The 11173-nt window shown below is 53.9% G+C and overlaps 5 protein-coding genes across 5 annotated transcripts; 2 read left to right on the forward strand and 3 right to left on the reverse strand.

Moving 5' to 3' along the window:
* Positions 1 to 105: 105 nt before the first annotated feature.
* BDV17DRAFT_76996 (uncharacterized protein) lies at positions 106 to 1682 on the reverse strand. Its single transcript, XM_073765104.1, has 2 exons — positions 1146 to 1682; positions 106 to 1069 (listed from the first exon to the last, which is right to left on the reverse strand). Exons 1-2 carry the CDS (start codon positions 1427 to 1429, stop codon positions 466 to 468), a joined length of 888 nt encoding a protein of 295 aa, XP_073616006.1. The 5' UTR covers positions 1430 to 1682; the 3' UTR covers positions 106 to 465.
* A 650-nt stretch (positions 1683 to 2332) lies between these two features.
* On the reverse strand, positions 2333 to 5187 carry BDV17DRAFT_76994 (transcription factor domain-containing protein). Its single transcript, XM_073765103.1, has one exon. It carries the CDS (start codon positions 5059 to 5061, stop codon positions 2515 to 2517), a length of 2547 nt encoding a protein of 848 aa, XP_073616007.1. The 5' UTR covers positions 5062 to 5187; the 3' UTR covers positions 2333 to 2514.
* Positions 5188 to 5384: 197 nt separating this feature from the next.
* BDV17DRAFT_77027 (deoxyribodipyrimidine photo-lyase PHR1) lies at positions 5385 to 7564 on the reverse strand. The gene is made up of 2 exons (XM_073765105.1): positions 6243 to 7564; positions 5385 to 6178 (listed from the first exon to the last, which is right to left on the reverse strand). The coding sequence occupies exons 1-2, from the start codon at positions 7409 to 7411 to the stop codon at positions 5632 to 5634; spliced, it is 1716 nt and encodes a 571-aa protein (XP_073616008.1). The 5' UTR covers positions 7412 to 7564; the 3' UTR covers positions 5385 to 5631.
* A 421-nt stretch (positions 7565 to 7985) lies between these two features.
* Positions 7986 to 8922, forward strand: BDV17DRAFT_290828 (uncharacterized protein; the record flags this gene model as incomplete). The annotated part of the gene is made up of 2 exons (XM_073761995.1): positions 7986 to 8007; positions 8060 to 8922. 2 exons carry the CDS (start codon positions 7986 to 7988, stop codon positions 8920 to 8922), a joined length of 885 nt encoding a protein of 294 aa, XP_073616009.1.
* A 535-nt stretch (positions 8923 to 9457) lies between these two features.
* On the forward strand, positions 9458 to 11034 carry BDV17DRAFT_77039 (branched-chain amino acid aminotransferase). The gene is made up of 2 exons (XM_073765106.1): positions 9458 to 9716; positions 9783 to 11034. The coding sequence occupies exons 1-2, from the start codon at positions 9638 to 9640 to the stop codon at positions 10847 to 10849; spliced, it is 1146 nt and encodes a 381-aa protein (XP_073616010.1). The 5' UTR covers positions 9458 to 9637; the 3' UTR covers positions 10850 to 11034.
* The last annotated feature ends 139 nt before the right edge of the window (positions 11035 to 11173 follow it).

The following is an 11173-nucleotide window of genomic DNA, read 5'->3' on the forward strand; positions in this document are numbered from 1 at the left end:
ACAAAAGTAGGTGAGTAGTAGTAGACTCAGTTCATCCTTCAAAGCCAAGAACGGCCACTGTAGCCATAGCCTCTGAGTCATTTGACCTTGCTCGAGGTGGTGCGACTCGGGTGGCTTGACACTCTACCTCTTCGCCCTTCTTTCAATTTCTTGGCTCGGCGACGCAAGGCTACCTATCGTCACTTGGCGGGTTTTGACGCCTTCGCCTTTGGCTTTGCCGGTGCCGTCGCTGTCGCCGTTGCTTTGCGAGCTAACGCGTAGTAATGTGACTGAATTTCTAAGGTAGCCGAGGTCGCCTCCTTTATTTTCGCTGTCGGTGTTGCAGTACCCGAGTCGAGAGGCAAGAGTCGAGCCCTGAGCCGGCAGGGTTGCGGAATGCGGAGTAGTGGCCGCTAGCCAACCAACCCAACCCCTCACCATTGATTGATTAAGAGTGGGGAGATTCCAGCGCCTTCTGCAGCTCAATCACATTCCAGCCTGATTCCCAGCATTTGTATCCAAGTCTTCGAGCGAGATAAACGCATTGCGGTAATTGTAATTATTGTGACCGTAGCCCTGAGGGTCCACGTACGGCGCCTGGTAGTCCATCAACTCGGGGTCGAGTTCCGTCGAGTGATACGGGTACGCTGGAGGTCGGATTGTGAAGCCGCCCTGGGGGTCGACCGGGAGCCAGTTAGCGGTGAACCGAGTGGTTCCGTCGGGCATCTCTAGCGGGGTGAGACTGTTTTCTTTCGCAGTCGCACTTGCAGTAGTTGTGGCCACATGATCTCGCGACGCAAGTTGGTGGATGGGCCAGGTGTTAGTGTTGTTGCCGCTGGCATTGTCCCCTGGGAGTTGGTAGATCTGTGGAACTTCGAAAGCCGAGACATCGTGCTCGTCCGTGTCGCTTGCGTTGGAGTGATGGCTTGTCGCGCTGGGCGAACTAATGCCAGGCTCCGCTGCTGGAGAGAGAGGATTGACAGGGGGGATGTTCATGTACAGAGCGCGTTCGGTAGCTAGCTGTGACGCTGTTCGGAGCAGGTCGTCGAGGGAATATGGCGCACTGTTGTCTGTTTGCAGATTCTCGAATCTGTTATTCCCCAAATCAAGTCAGCTCTCGTTCTCTGGGTTCCGGTCTTCTGCAGAACCACCTCGCGGGGCCATACCTTGGTAACATTTTCTCCGACCGACTGGAAAAAGCGCCTGTCGACTTAGGTGACAACTGCTGGTAAGGCGTCTTGCCCATCGCTGGAGATGCGAGTTCATAGCCCGGCCGATTCGCATCCATCGGCTGCCATTGAGACAAGTCGAAGCTGTTCATGCCAAATTGGTTTCTGTACCATAGCTCCTCGTCACCAGCAACACCGGGCTCGAGACTAAACCCTGGCCCGGGGTTCATGGGGTCAAAAGCCCAGCCTGACACATCGCAAGGCATGCTCGCCTCAGCCATCGTGCTATACTGACGTTTCGATACGAACTGGTCTGCTCATGCGCGCCGCGCTGACTAGTATAACTGTGATCCAGTCGACAGCTCCAGGTGAAGGAAGCTCATGAAGAGTTGAATGTATCTGCTAGGGAAGCAGAGGAGATTGGGTCTCCCTGAAATTTAAAGCCAACCTGCAGCTTAACTCCATCAAGTCATAAAGTGGGCAGGCCGAGAACGGCCACGGCCAGATGGAGGAGGCAAGTCTATAATAACATTTTTTGAGTTACAGACCATGAACAGCATCCTTCGGTAAATTGAGCGTTGGCGGTGATTCGGCGCCCGTGGGGGTCTCCCCACACAAGGTCCGTTACTTAGTTCCTTCGATATTAATGAAGGAGGCCTGCAGGTTCAGGGCGCGGCCGTACGATCTTTGCTCAAACGTTAGGCGACGGGGTATCGCAAACAGGAGCAGGTGGCAGGCGCTCGATCCTGCTGGGGTAGGTGCTATTAACCGAGCTCGTTTCCCCGGATTATGGCTGACTGTTGGATGAAATGCGGGTTAATGTCGGTTGACATGGCTCGGTAAAAGACGAATTAACCGACTCGTTGTCGGTCGGAGTGCGCTCTGTCTGGGGAAAGGATGCCTTGCCGACTGGGGGAAATGTCCGGGGTCTGGATTCTGTTCTTCCTGCCAGTCGAGCGCGACCTTCGAGAAACGTTCTGGGAAAAATGCGGAGACGAATCATGCGATGTGAAGGGATTTTCCAAGATTCGAAGTTCTTCTTCGCTTCCTAGGGCAATGGGATCGCATTACTCCATACACCATACAAATGTAGACTGTGTCCGACACAATAACCAAAGTAGTTTATATACATGAAGAGGATTGTAAAAGCAATTGAGTTCTACCCAGGATCCAACCCAATCAAGCATTGGACGGATCTTCTGGCGTGTCTCAAAGTCTGCTAGGGTCGAGTATGAAGGACCGGTCACGAAAGCCCCCCGGACCTGACCATATCCCTCGAATTAGGATTAGTGCACCCCGCAAGGACAACAGGGTAGCAAACTGTCGGCAGATGTTTAGACAACGAAACGTTGGGCCCAAAGTTTATTCACAGGGCCAACCCAGTGCCTTTCCGCGTCCATCGGTAGAGCGCTAGGACGGCCTTGCGCCGGTGGCGGATCTCGCTGTGATTGACGGGCCTCCCCCGCGCCTGGGCAACGGCACTGCGCATGACCTGTCGGAAATTTCTTTGGTATTCCGTGTTCAAGGTGACCACGCATGATTCGGTCGCTCGGATCATCACCTCGCATGCATTCAGGATCCCCTCCCCGGCTTCCTTCTGCAGCCGTTCAACGATCAACAGGAGAAGAAAGCTGCCTTGCAGCAACTGGATGCCGAAAAAATAAGGCATGAAGCTGATGTCGGGATCGAATCGGAGGATCTGATCGACTGAGTCCGCTGCGTCCAGCGCGTGCGAGATGGTCGATGCAAATGCGGGGGATGACGTCCAGAAATCTTTGTCCTCGATCAGGGATACAGGGTCCCACTTGCCCACCAGCAGGATGTGGAGCACATGGACTAGGTATGACGCATAGGATATGACTGTCTGCGTGTGCCATGCATAGGCCTGAGAAAGCGACGACTCGGCTGGCAGATTCTCGGTTTTGGCGTGAGCATATGTGGCGGAGAGGGGCGCATCTGGATCGGAGGTCGTAGCGGCAAATGTAGTGAGACTAGCTTTGTAGATCTCGAGCTGGCGTAGGACTTCGCTTACATGGACATTCCATGCGTCCTTGCCGTTCAGTCGCACGCCAAGCATGGGATGATTCCTGGCCTGGTTTAGGTCTATCAATTCGCCCGTGATTGTCATGAGCGGAAGGAAGAAGCCAAAGACAGAATGGTCGTGGCAGATGAAATTCGGAAATAGTCGACGTTTGTGTTTATCCGCAGAAAGTAAGCATTGTGGTCCATCGGGTTTGGGACTGTTGCTGTGGATGATTCCTGACTGCCATGACCCTTCATCAAGTGGTAGCAGGAGGTCCTCGCTTTCAGCGTCTAAAAGAGCTAGCGGCCGGTTGTAACATAATGCGAGGTGACGATCCATGATATAAAGAAGCCACCACGTACGGCGTCGTTCCTCGCGGTGCTCTTCGGTGATAGTATTCTGTTCCTGGCGATCGCAAACACAGTTGAGACTGGACCTGGTAGGGTTCGGGTAGTCAAACACGGGGCCCGGGTCAGCGCCATCCCAACCAGGTAGAGAGTATCTAAAAGGCGGGCTTGACCCTTCGACTTGGCTCTCGCCGTTCGGCATCACCTCAATCTCTTGGTTCAGTTTGAGCTCCCTCGCCAGGGTAAAAGCTGCATGCCACCACCGCATACTAGCGGCCTTTTGCTCACTCGAGGAGATGATAGAGGCCACATGGATGTAGGTGATCACATCATCGAGGGATCCTGCTGGGCCAACAAGCCCTCGATCATCACCTCCTCCCTCGAATGGGTGGTGCACTGTAGTTGGAGGTAGATCCTGACCAATGCCGGCGTACGCTGGATCATTGTTGGCCGCTGCTGTTGCGGCCGCAACGGCGGCTGCAGCCCCACCCTGGTCTTTGAATGAAACATGGATCAATGGTCGTAGCAAGCGCAGCGTAAGAGCGCAAAGAAATTGACAGATCCTCTTCCTTTGTGGCGGAGATATAGGCAGTGAGAATGCCCTGTCGTCCAAAGCAGCGACCCAGAGCATGCTCGATAGCAAAGCGGGGCTGCTATTTCGTGGTGCGTCCTTGCTGAGGAAAGAAGCCTTGCGCAGGACATAGCAATGAATGTGATGACATACGGGGTGCATATGAGTAGAAAAGGCGCTGGTGAAGTATAGGTCGAGCAGGTCAAAGACGAGTTTTCGAGGCAAAGCTGCCTCGACAAAGGGCATCAGCGGCTGTAGAACTGGGTATTTCAGAGGCGCTGTAGAAGTTGAGGGTGCCGTTCCGTTTGTCGCTTTTGAACCTTGTGAAGTACCAGCGCTATAAGCGGCCAGGTCGACTCCATTCCATACATCAAACATGCGCGGGAACGGTCCCTCCCCAAAAGCAGTCCCATTCAAGAACTCATATGAAGCCGGTGATACATGTGCTCCCGCGAGCCATTCTTCAGTTGTATTTCCTCCAAGTTCTGGTCTTCGGCCGGGAATCTGTGGATCGGCTTGGGACTGCCGCTCGTCGATGCTCGGTGCGGAGACGGTGGGAGCGTTTGTTGGCGGCGACCGATGGTGGAAAGTAGACGTTGGGGAAGCATGCTGTACCGGGGGAATTTCGCTCTCCGTCGCAGTCGGTTCCGGTAGATTCACTATAGGTTTGGACGGGGTAGCTTTGTCAGTTCCTGCAGTGCTGGGATTGCCCTTGCTCATTTCAACCAGTTTGGATCGTGCGATGCGACCTCGCTTCCGTCGCTCGCGGGTGAATTCGCAGTTGACTTCGCTGCGGAGACAGCGCGAGCAGGGGAATTGGCGGTCACATCGCACGCGACGAGAATGACAGGAATCGCACGCGATGCGGTTACGCCTCCATCGGCGCTTTGTAGAAGAATCTGGGGCAGGATCGTCGGGTTGAGCACTGGGCTCGGGCTGAACAGTCCCGTTCCCCTGTTGGGAAGACGCCATTTCAGGGCGGCATTGGCAGAAGAAGGGATGGAAGGGACAGTGTCGGAGGCTTCAGGTGTGAATGAACCTCGGACATCCAATGGAAGGCTTGTTGGAGATTGAGCTACCAGACCTCGAGAACCAAAAGAACGGCGATGGAAAAGTCTGGAAGGAAAAAGGAAAAGCAAGGGTGTTCATGGGCGGGGTGTCGGGGGAAATGGCCAGTAGTATGGGGCCTCCGCATGACGGCCAACTGCCGGGTCTAGCCGTTTTGGGTCTCGTATCGCGTATTCATCTGCCCATATTCAGGGACCGAGTCATCTTTTCTACTCTTGGTACCTGGTCTGTTCTTATGAAGTGGCACAAGAAGCCTGAGTTTGCCTGGCTATAGATTACGGTAGCAGGTGTATCGTTGACCATCAAGTAAGTTAGGTAACTTCCTACTATAAAAATTAGCTCTCGGGCATGGGCCGGTGAATACTCCGTCTGCACCGCAGGATCTATCTCCAACTTCTGGCATTATTCTCTTCATAGTGTACATGGAGCTAGCTACCTATAGTATTTCCGGCTGCCTAGGCATCCAAAGCCACCTCACTTTCCCCCACTCGCCGCCTCCTTATACCTCCTCAATGCCCTCTCCCTCGCCTCGCCATGGTTAACAATCGGCTCAGGATACCCATTTCGCTGAGCAATAGGCCCCGCGCCTCTCGCATACGGCTCATAAATTGCATTCCCCTTGATGTCTCTCAACTCCGGCACCCAATGCCGAATATACTCGCCCTCAGGATCAAACCTCTCACTCTGACGGATGGGGTTGAAAATCCGGAAGTAAGGCTGTGGGTCAACGCCTGTGCTTGAGCCGAAGCCCCAGCCGCCGTGGTTGCTTGCGAAGTCGCCGTCAACTAGGGATTCCATGAAGAAGCGCTCGCCGCGGCGCCAGTCGATTAGGAGGTCCTTGGAGAGAAAAGAGGCGACGACCATGCGTGTGCGGTTGTGCATCCAGGCGGAGTGTGCGAGTTGGCGCATTGCGGCGTCGACGATGGGGTAGCCTGTGTGGCCGGTTGTCCAGGCGTCGAAGTGGTCGGTGTTGTAGGACCAGTCGAGTGAGGTGAATTCGGGTTTGAAGGCTTTGTTCATGCTAGCGGATTTAATGTTAGCTTGGTTCTTCGGTAGGAACAAGAGGAATGGAGTATCGGAATTACCAAATAAATGGCCAATGGACCAGGACATGCTTGTAGAAGTCGCGCCAGGCAACTTCGCTGACCCAAGAGATATATCCTGGCTCGCCGCGGGCTAACTTGCCACTGTTCACTTTCTGGGCCCTAGATACCGCTGTTCGCGCACTCAAGGACCCCGACGCAAAATACGGACTTAGCACTGAGGTAGTCTGCACCGATAACAAGTTTCTGTCGTCATCATACTTCTTTGCCTTGTTCTCGAGGAACGCGTCCAGCCGCTGTAGAGCCTCATGCTCACCAGCCGGATACATATCCCTTAATCGATCCCTTTTCTCGTCGTCATTGAAGCGTTTGTTTTCCGGTGCCTCGGGCACCTCACTTTCGAACAACTCCTGGAAGTATTTCCGCGCATCACCCGGGTTCGCACCCGCGTCCTCCGAAAGTTCCAGATACTCCGGGTTCTCGTTGAGAAACGCAAGCCAAGCCCTAAACCAGGGGCTGTAGACTGCATATTGCTTCCCCTGCTGCGAGGAGAGAAGCCCAGGAGGCACTACACATGTATCATGCGTAGTCTCGAACTTAATCCCATTATCAGCGCCCAGGCGGAGAAGCTTGGCTTCGCGCCGGAGCTCATCGACTTCGTATTCTAGGTTCGCGAAGAGGTGGTTTGCACCCCATTGCTGACATAGATCAATTATGCGCTGCGGAATGGAGGCCCGGCGCTCCTGCGTTTCCATGTACAGTGGGACGTCCAGCTCCGCTAGATCGCGTTTCATCTGTCTCAGTGTGCGCAGTGTTAGATCCACTCGCGCGGGGCTAGCCAGGTGCGCTGTCAAATCCTCCGGCGAAAGAATATACAGCGCTATCAGCGGGATCTTGTGTTCTCTTGCCGCTTTATACGCCATTGACAGGGCGCGATTATCATGAAGCCGCAGATCAGACTTGAACCAGTGCACGACGGCGGCGTTAGGCCGTATCGAGCCGAGCTGTTCGCTCGTGTCTGCGTATGCCCGTTGCCATGCTTCGATTGGACGTTCTAAAGCGCCGCTGTTGTAGGCGTCGCAGCGCGCGTTGCTCATTTCCGGTGGGTAGAAGTCGCGCAGAACGATACCGAATTCGGCCGTTTGTTGGGCGTTTTCATGATACCGGTCATCATTTTTGGTGCCATTAGAGAGTTTGCGCTTTTGAGGCATGGTCAGAGGATGGCGATTGCCGGGGTAGAACGTCTGAAAATCGAGTCTCCTGGGCGCGTTTTTTTTATGTGCCTTGCATGCGATCGATCGATCGGGACCTTGGGTCTGACGTCAGAGCACAGATAGAATATTGTTCTGTATGGGGCAACGACTCTCAGCCTCATTTCTATATCCCGTACTCTGTACTTAGTTCCCTCGTGAGTCAATAATGCAACGAATGTAGTTCTATTCATGGGCCCGGGGTATGATGGCCCTGGTCCAGGGCTTCGGAGAGTCGCCGCGGGATCTGCCACTCACAGACACAAGTCATGAAGTCACAAGTGTGCAGAAACACGGGAAAGGCACTCGATTTGTCCGGGAGCGTCTAGTGGAGTAAGCCAAACCTCGATTCCACGCAAGTCGGGTCGTCAGGACGTTCATTAGAGGTTCCTGGTTGGCCGGGGCGCATCTAGATCCAATAGTGCGGTGAAGACAGCCGCTGATCTCTGGGGGTAAACTGACAGGAGTCCACGGGGTAAGGGGTGGAGTTGCGAATGAAAACCAGATCCATCGCCCTTCGAACTCTTCAATGACCATGGGCGCTGTCGGGACTTCCAGTTGGGAGTCGAATATTTCTGCCCAAGTCGTCCGTCAAACTCGTGCCCTCAGGCATCGGATCCGATCCCGTCGTCCCTTTCGTGCTCGTCTCCTTTGCAACTTTGATCTACTACAATGCCATTGAGCTGGTGGTACTCTGTTTGGCGACCTTCAAGCGCCGCGGTAGTCTCTACTTCTGGTGTCTGCTCGTTGCATCGACCAGCCTGATTCCTCATAACAGCGGGTATGTCTTGCTTTTCTTTCGACCGGACGTCTCCCAATACGCCGCCGTCACCTTGATCATTATCGAATGGTTTGGGACTGTCACGGGCCACTCGCTGGTCCTGTGGTCGCGCCTGAATTTCGTCGTCCATAACCCACGGCTTCTCAAGGGGCTCTTAGTCCTCATTATCGTCGACGCGGTACTGCTTCACACTCCCACAATCATTCTGCTGTACGGCACTGTCTCTCCAGACAAGCATACTGCTGACATCTTCGACACGGGATACGGCATCATGGAGCGAATTCAGCTAGTTGGATTCTGTCTTCAGGAGGCTCTCCTATCTGGGATATACGTATGGCAAACGGCCAAAATGCTTCGTCTGCGGCCAGAAAGTCGCCATAACCGGATCATCGCCCAGCTGCTGGTGATGAATATCGTCGTGCTGGTCTTCGACTTCGCGGTCGTAGTTGTTGAATATGCAGGTTTCTATGCGGTGCAAGTCATGTTTAAGCCGGTGGCTTATAGCATTAAGCTCAAGCTGGAGTATGCAGTCCTCGGACGACTGGTGCAGATTGCTCAGGGCGGGAATTCGGCAGCCTCCGGGCCTGGCTTTGAGACGGTTCCCTCGTGGGTTTATGACAGTGGACCACCAGGGTTCTCGTTAGATACGCTGTCTAAGCGACCAACACGGACGCCAGTTGATTCGGGGTAGAAATTTTCCTGGATTCCGTACCGAGGTTCAAAGACATTCGATCATACAGGAAGAGGCAGTAAATCCCAAGCTGCAGAGTTTTGGGACTTATCAGCTGCTCTGGGATATCAAGTCAGATAATCCCCAGGCTGACCTCACCGGAAACCTCATACTCGGGTCCACGCCTCCGCTACCCCGCGATACAGTGTACGTTGTGGAGCGCCCTGATGTATGGCCGACGAGGCTCTAGCTGTTCGAGTTCAACAGCTTTCGGCGGACTGGGTTGCATCGAGTCCATAGGTATAGATTGACCTCATCCCTATTGATGGGATACGAGACTTGACGTGTAGCTGAGACACGAGACCGGCGGCGGGATGAAGGTGGAAAGACGTGATCTTGAGAGCTGTGGAAACTGCCCGCTTGGACACCGATCTCGCCCCCGCGCCCTGCACAAGACATCGAATCCACTTCTTCTCCACTGGAGATAGGTTGGGATTTTGTGTATAAATAAGATCTTTCAACCCAATTCTTGATGTTCTCGAGAATACACTATCAAAGTCATTAGCCCTCTGAGGCCCTAATCGAGAGAAGTTGACACCCTGACTCAGCCCTGAGTCCTGTCGTCACCTGCCGACCTCGGCGTCAGGCATTTTCAGCCCCCCCTCTTCCCCAGATTTCTTCCTTTCGCCTTCATCTTTTCAACCACGACGAATCTTCAACAAACCAAATCACCACAATGGCTTCTCAGGATACATTCCCGCCTCCTCCAGTCTCTACAATCGACTGGAATAATGTTGGCTTCAAAGTCCGCGAAGGTACGCCGTCTCTGCCGTCTGTCATCCCCTCAACAAAAACCTCAACTAACCACAAACCAAACAAAGTAAACGGCCACGTCGAATCCCACTACACCCCAGCCACAAAATCCTGGTCCGCCCCCCGTCTAGTCACATCCCCTTACCTCCCAATCCACGGCATGGCCCCCGGCCTAAACTACGGACAACAAGCCTACGAAGGCCTAAAAGCCTTCCGACACCCAGGCGACAAAACCATAAGCATCTTCCGACCAGGCCGGAACGCAGCACGCATGGCGCGCTCCGCGTCATTCATTTCTATCCCGCCTGTCCCGGAGGATCTTTTCCTGGAAGCCGTTGAGCTCGCTGTCGCCGCGAACGCGGGGTTTGTCCCGCCTCATGAGACGGGCGCGGCGATGTACATCCGTCCTCTTATCTTTGGGTCGTCGGCGCAGTTGGGTCTCTCGCCGCCGGAGGAGTATACCTTTGTGGTTTTTGTTATGCCGACGGGGGTTTACCATGGTGTTCATGCTGTTGACGCATTGGTGCTAGAGGACTTTGATAGGGCTGCACCGGAAGGGACGGGGAGTGCCAAAGTAGGTGGGAACTACGCGCCTGTGCTGCGGCATAGTGCGAGGGCGCATGCTGAGGGGTTTGGGATCACGTTGCACCTTGACAGTCGGACGAGGAGCGAGATTGATGAGTTTTCGACGAGTGCGATGATCGGCGTTAAGAAGGATAAGGCCTCTGGGAATATTACGCTGGTCCAGCCGGATAGTCCGAATGTTATCGACTCTGTTACTGCGCGGTCAGTGTGTGAGATTGGGCAGCGCTGGTTTGGGTATGAGGTTGAGAAAAGGCGGATTCCGTATGAGGAGTTGCCGGAGTTCGAGGAGGTTATGGCGGCTGGTACAGCGGCGGCGTTAGTTCCTATTCGGAGTATCACGAGGCGCTCGACGAGTGATAAATTTGAGTATGAGTGTGGCGGGGAGGGTGCCGGAGGCGGAGAAGTCTGCGTGAAGCTTTTGAGTACATTGAAGGGGATTCAGCTAGGCAAGATTGAGGAGAATCTAGGTTGGAATCATGTCGTCAAGGCGCCGCCAAAGGAGTGGGTTGAGGCTGCGGAGAAGGAACAGAGTGGTATTGAGGTGCCCTGATTGATCGATTGAAGCAAGCTGTTGAATGGTTGCATTGTTTGGTTTTGATTGGTAGGTACATCAAAGTGCTTCATGATACAGTAGTCATCGACGCCATGGAAATGGAAATTGTCCTAGAACACATACATGCAACATGCAACATGCAGCGAAGCGACAGAAATTGAACCGAGCTATTTAAGGTCCCTCATTACTCAGACACCAGAATAGAAAGAAAAAAAAAGATAGAAAGAACCATGCTGTGCCGCCGTTTCAACTGCCCGGTAGGCGTACCACTTCCAGTAGTAATCTCCAAGGAGATGCCGGCGCGCGAAAGGTATTAGCATA

Source organism: Aspergillus undulatus (genome assembly GCF_047715775.1).
Source record: "Aspergillus undulatus strain CBS 261.88 unplaced genomic scaffold BDV17scaffold_21, whole genome shotgun sequence".
In the NCBI taxonomy this organism is placed as follows: Eukaryota; Fungi; Ascomycota; class Eurotiomycetes; order Eurotiales; family Aspergillaceae; genus Aspergillus; species Aspergillus undulatus.

Coding starts and splice junctions, on each gene's coding strand:
- BDV17DRAFT_76994 (XM_073765103.1), bottom strand. CDS start 5,061: ATGGCGTCTTCCCAACAGGGGAACGGGACTGTTCAGCCCGAGCCCAGT.
- BDV17DRAFT_76996 (XM_073765104.1), bottom strand. CDS start 1,429: ATGGCTGAGGCGAGCATGCCTTGCGATGTGTCAGGCTGGGCTTTTGAC. Junction 1,070..1,145: donor TCGGAGAAAATGTTACCAAG/GTATGGCCCCGC, acceptor GGGGAATAACAG/ATTCGAGAATCTGCAAACAG.
- BDV17DRAFT_77039 (XM_073765106.1), top strand. CDS start 9,638: ATGGCTTCTCAGGATACATTCCCGCCTCCTCCAGTCTCTACAATCGAC. Junction 9,717..9,782: donor TGGCTTCAAAGTCCGCGAAG/GTACGCCGTCTC, acceptor AACCAAACAAAG/TAAACGGCCACGTCGAATCC.
- BDV17DRAFT_77027 (XM_073765105.1), bottom strand. CDS start 7,411: ATGCCTCAAAAGCGCAAACTCTCTAATGGCACCAAAAATGATGACCGG. Junction 6,179..6,242: donor GTCCATTGGCCATTTATTTG/GTAATTCCGATA, acceptor TAAATCCGCTAG/CATGAACAAAGCCTTCAAAC.